Here is a 5804-nt window from a genome sequence, read left to right on the forward strand (position 1 = left end):
GCTAGAGTAATGTTGAGGTTATTCATGCCTTATTTTGAACATGATGAACTAATCATGAGATGGATGCTATACTTGCCTCAGACGTAATCACACATATGTTATGAGCATACATCCATACTTGTTCTTCTTGTGATGTGCCTTGATTTGACTGTGCGCTCTCTATGAAGTATGTGTGATCCTTTGTATGATTACGTGGGCTTATCCTTTCATGTTTAGAGATCATGTTTTAGCATTTATGGAATCATTGCTAAATTGATTTAGCCGTAATGATGTCTTATATCTTGAGCACGCAACCGCACATTATTATTTTTATGTCATTGTGCACCTTATTGATGAATGATGAGAATATTTGTCTTCGTGATAAGTTATTATTTTGAATTTGTTATGTTCATGGAACATATAGACATGATGTGCAAGTTGATTGTTGATGTGTAGGATATAAAGTTAGAATTCTTGATATTGATGTTACGTAGAGTATAAGGGTGATATTTCCCTATTGATGTTGTGAGGAGCATAATGGTAGCATTTCACTATTAATGTTATGTGGTATAAGGGTGACATTTCACTATTGATATTATGTGGAGTATAAGGGTGGCATTTCATGTGGAGTATAAGGGTGGTATTTCATTATTGATGTTGTGTGGAGTATAAGCGTGGTATTTCACTATTGATGTTGTGTGAAGTATAAGGATGGCATTTCACTGTTGATGTTGTGTGCAATATAAGGGTGGCTTTTCACTGTTGATGCTCATGTGACGGTATAAGGGTGGTATTCTTGATCATGCACATGTATTCTCTGTGCGTTGTCATGCATTTTACATGTTTTCATGTTGCATCTAACATGCTATCATGTGCCTCGGTTATTGTTTGGTGAATTGATTGTCAAGTTGGATCTTACCTATGTGAGCTAATATCTTATGTTTTGTTGAGTTGGAGAAAATGTGTCAGATCAATGTAAAAAGAGGGTTAACACCATACATTGAAACATTAGTCTCATAACCATGGTATCTATAAACTGATACGGAATTGGATCATGGTTATGTACAGACACCCTTTATTTGTGTAGGAGTCTTGAGCACACACTACTTGGTGTCTCTTTGTGAGTGGAATTGGTACAAGTTATATTTGTTGGACTCGTTTAATTAGCAAAGCTTGTTCACTACCTTTGCCCTAGTTGTGCACCTTTGTTAATACTATTTGTTGTTTTTTAACATGTCTCTTAGGATATTTCCCTGCATTGTATATGTTATTGACTTGCACAGGTTATGCAAGGTGAGTATTATTTACTTTAAAATATTGTCACTATTTAATCGAGGTTAGCCAAGATACTTATTGAGTACATGAGTTTGATTTGGAGCTGAGCTGCTGTGGATGACGAAGGTTAGCATTGAAGTTGTAGTTGTGTTGCAGATTCAAGCTACCATTTGTCCATGGTTGTTTAGTACTTTATTTTAGTTTATGTAAACTTCAAATAAATATTGTATTTATTTTTTTTGCCAGTTTGCAAATCTAAATCATAGTAGCTCATGACTTGTACTGTCAGAATTGGATAGTGATAGTTTCCTTCCACCATTCAAAACCAATTTCAACTAGTACCATAAATAGATTCACGCATCCCAATGACCTCCCCATCCTTGTGTGAGCCCGTCCGCTCCTTTCGATCAATTTAATCACTTCATTAGCCTGAATTAAATGTTAAAACTTACGTGACTTTCCGTTATTAATTTTAGCAAGACAATACAAATCCTACTTTTGAAATATCCAATGGTGCAGAGTAGTGGATCTTTTAACTACTTTGATTTCAGGCCACATAACATACAATTTAGAGGAATGCAATATAGATAATAGAGTTAGGTCTACAATCACATGAATTAACAGAGTATTGAAAAAACAAGTGTTTTCTACTTTATAGTAACATTAGAACATGGGGATATAAATGCAATCCTCGTCCTAAAAGGAGAACAAACAAACAACAGAATCAATCCTTTACACAAATTCAACCATTCTCACTCAACATAAACTAAAACCAAATATATGGTGAACAAACAACATAATTAACTTAGGAAATGGAAAATCTTCTCCTCCTAGGCTTAGTAATATCAACAGTGGCATCATCAATCATAGAAGTGTCCTTTGATCCATGCTTAAAGGGATTCAATTTCCCCAATTTTTTGGAGACAGAAGAAAAGAAGGTTGGCTTCCTGCTGAGACTGGGTTTAGCTGAAGTAGTCCCTTGACTTGTTTTCTGTATATCGGATATGTACATTTTCATCTTTAACAGTTCAGTTCTTAGAGCTTCGTTCTCCTTCACAAGTGAAACATCGGCTTGTAATTGGTTCCTTGTTGCCATGGCTTCGGGTAAATTGCTAGTATCATCTCCGCCACTCCTTATCTTCAGTTGATCGAAGTAGAGAGCATGAAGGACTATTTGCACTGGCAAACGTTTGTTTTGTGAAGCATGAACTCTGGCTTCATACGAAAGTTTCAGTGTATCCATCACGCTGCAAACTTTCTCTCTTTCAATTTCATCCAAATTTGGATGTGCCTGCAATTTTGATCCAATTACTCTTTCTGACTAGAATATTTTTGTTAAAATCTGCGAAAAGGATTTATTACCTTTAAGTAGATATCGACGGCTCTGTAAAGATCATCATCAACCTTCCTAGCTCCTTTAGGAACCAAAATAGCAATTCCATTGAATTTGGCTATAGTGAGGTCCCCAAAAGTGGCAATTTCACCAAGATAAGCATCTACAGTCTTTGCAACTCGTTGCATCGCCGTGGAACAAACTTGTTGTCCCAAATCACCCCCATTAAAAACCGCCACAGTCTTCTCTTTCTCCATAAATCCAGAAATAATTCTCCTCACGCTCTCAAGATCGAATAATCTTTCGCCATCATAAGTAAAAGACAACACGAGTAGATCGTCTACAGTGACATGTTCTAAAATTGTTGATATCCTTTTCTCCAATTCATTCTTGCAACTATTAGCTGCTCTTAAGAAAATTGCTGTACGGAGGAGACAACATAGGAAATTGATGGGAAAAGCTGCTTTGTCTGCAGGTAAGAGTTTGACAATTGACTCGAGAAGTTGCCGTTGATGCATCCTGATGTCGGAGTCCTCTGGCTCCGCGACTAATCTGGTGCCATTTCCGGAGTGGTCACGTACTAGGTCACGAAGAGACCTCTCTGTATACGTGATTATAGCACTTGCTGCTGTCAACGCTTTTGCTCCCCGAGTTTTCATCGAAATGATAATTCTCTCGAAAAATGCTATGTCTAATATCGTTAACTCTTCCGTCCACCAATTTGGTGGTGATCTGCTTGGAAAATTCGCCTCCACACATGCCTACACAAAACCCAATATTGCTCTGTTCATGTCAATGCTTTCAACAATCACCTCTTGAATTAAACTTTTAAATGAGATGAATTCAGTACCTTAGCACTGGCGATTTCAACACATCTTTGAACGATCTTGAGCTCCTCAGCAAGGGGAAGAAGATTTTCACAAGACTTTAATACGACAAGGGCTCCAGAAAGGCTAGTCAAGGCAACTTGGGCAAGGAAATCTTCTGTCCTGCTAGCAAGATTGTTATCGCAGTATTTATCAGTCATTTGTAAGTAATCAGCAGCACAACGAAGAGCAGCTACATTATGAACTGTGATTTCAAAGTTGACTCCATAGCAAAACTTGGCTGCTTTTTCAAACATCTCAGGACCTCCAGGTATCTCAGACAAGTTTATCCTCGTTACTTCTGTTTCTTTAGACTCTAGTATAAGTTTCCTTATGTAGTTGCTCTTCGCCACAAGCATGAACTGTCATGGAAAACATATCAGAATAACAAGAAATGACAACTGAAATCCGTTGTATGTTTCCAACTCAAACTGGGTACAACATGATAAAGTGCTCTAATATTCATTCTAAACTCTATATCCTGAATTCACATCTAATCTAACACTAGTTAAGTTAAGGCAAAAGATAACAAGGTCATAAGTAACGTACCTTGTGAAGATTAAAGTTTGCTTCACCTACTTCAACAACAACATCAGTTGGAATTTCTTGGGAAAACACCCTGTCATATATAAAGTTAATACAAACAGAGACAGGAAAAGAGAATAATAATGGTGTGTTTGGGGGAAAAAGAGATAGATAGTACCATTGGCCAGTTCTTTCCATGGCAAGAGAGAGTCGATTGGTATTCTTGATAGGAGCAGCCATGTGAGAGAGAAACTTCAATATTTAGTGCATAGAGGGAAAGCTTAGGATAATAAAACTAGGGGTCTAATTATAGGATATATAGAGAGAGCTTGGTTTATCTTGATGTGGCTTTTTCATCCACTTTATTTGTACTTGTAACTTGTTTCTACTCTGTTTTTTCGGGTGACAATTAATTAATTTATCTTAAACGCATCACATTTTCAAGCTCATGATTCCATTGTCCATTCTGCCCCCGATTCCTATTAACAACAAATATCCAACAGCCAATAAAGCAGCTTATCTTTTCAGCTTGGAATCTCTCAATTTTTACTGTCGCTTCTTGTTCTTTTTCACGTCTTACCTTGACTTGTTTTTTGGATCTTTCTTGGTTCTACGGAGTTCATTTTGATCCACTCCAACAAATTAAGAGAGGTCAATTATCATATTATCTAAAGCAAAATTAGAGTTCTCTTAATTTCATCATAGGTAAAACCGAAGTAGTATCATGATCGAATTTTATGTAAACTAAAATGACACACATTCACTTTGTTGTTATGATAGACATGCGAAAGGTGTCCCAATTTTCCCCTGTGAGTTAGTCTGAAGTTATTGTGGAATTAAGTAGCTCTAGTCATCGCTGTTGAACTTGTGCATTGAATAAGCCAATGCTATTTTTACTTTTGTTATTCCTTCTCAAACAGTTTCTATCTTCTGAAACTAGACGTGCTTTCTTTTCCTTTTTCAAATATTTTCATTTAACCATTGTCAAGCGGTCAAAAAAGCAAATTGATTACGTATACAAAAGACCTAAGGTGAAAATGACTATACGACCGACACAATTAGGTGAATGCCTTCCTAAAGTGATAATTAAAACCATCTTTGTTTGAAAATTCCTTTTTTCCACAAAGAATGATACTATATACTAGTATAATATTGTTGGAGTCAAATAATATAATTTTTATACTGAAGTTAAGGAAGAATTGAAAGTCTTCTCAAACTTGTAATTTGGATGATTATTAGACTTGGAAAGGTTTTTGAAACTTGTGTTCTTATACCATTACTAAAAAATAGTATAATTCTGTCCGCTATTTCCGACCGAAATCGGTCAGAAATTGGTAATTTTCGACCGAATTCCGATCGATTTTAATTGGTCGGAAAAACGATGGTCGTAAACATGTACCGACCGAAATTGGTCGGAAATTTCCGACTGAATTCGGTCGGAAATATCAAAGCGTTGACTGACTGTCAAACTTTAATTTACGACCGAAATCGGTCGGAAATAATTAAATATTTTTTTATAAAAAATTCAGATTTCGGTTGTCGAAAACTATTAATTTTTTTAAAAAAAATAAATAATAATAATTTTATTTAATTAAATAATTAGTTGTAAATTGTAATAAATTGTTAATTTATTTTAAAAAATAAATATAAATTTATATATATATATATTCATAATTACCGACCGAATTCGGTCGGAAATTTCAATAAACTGTAGAATTTATTTGAAATTTCCGACCGAATTCTGTTGGAAATCTGGGAAAAAACTGGCAGAAAATGCCTATTTTTGAGCTACACCACCTGCCAACCGAATTCGGTCGGAAATTTCA

General features: G+C 35.6%; 1 protein-coding gene across 1 annotated transcript; it reads right to left on the reverse strand.

Moving 5' to 3' along the window:
- Positions 1-1882: 1882 nt before the first annotated feature.
- Positions 1883-4370, reverse strand: LOC107786260 (root phototropism protein 2). Its single transcript, XM_016607706.2, has 5 exons — positions 4157-4370; positions 4003-4072; positions 3438-3815; positions 2617-3348; positions 1883-2545 (listed from the first exon to the last, which is right to left on the reverse strand). Exons 1-5 carry the CDS (start codon positions 4216-4218, stop codon positions 2060-2062), a joined length of 1728 nt encoding a protein of 575 aa, XP_016463192.1. The 5' UTR covers positions 4219-4370; the 3' UTR covers positions 1883-2059.
- Between the last annotated feature and the right edge of the window lie 1434 nt (positions 4371-5804).

This window comes from Nicotiana tabacum, chromosome 2 (genome assembly GCF_000715075.1).
Source record: "Nicotiana tabacum cultivar K326 chromosome 2, ASM71507v2, whole genome shotgun sequence".
NCBI lineage: Eukaryota > Viridiplantae > Streptophyta > Magnoliopsida > Solanales > Solanaceae > Nicotiana > Nicotiana tabacum.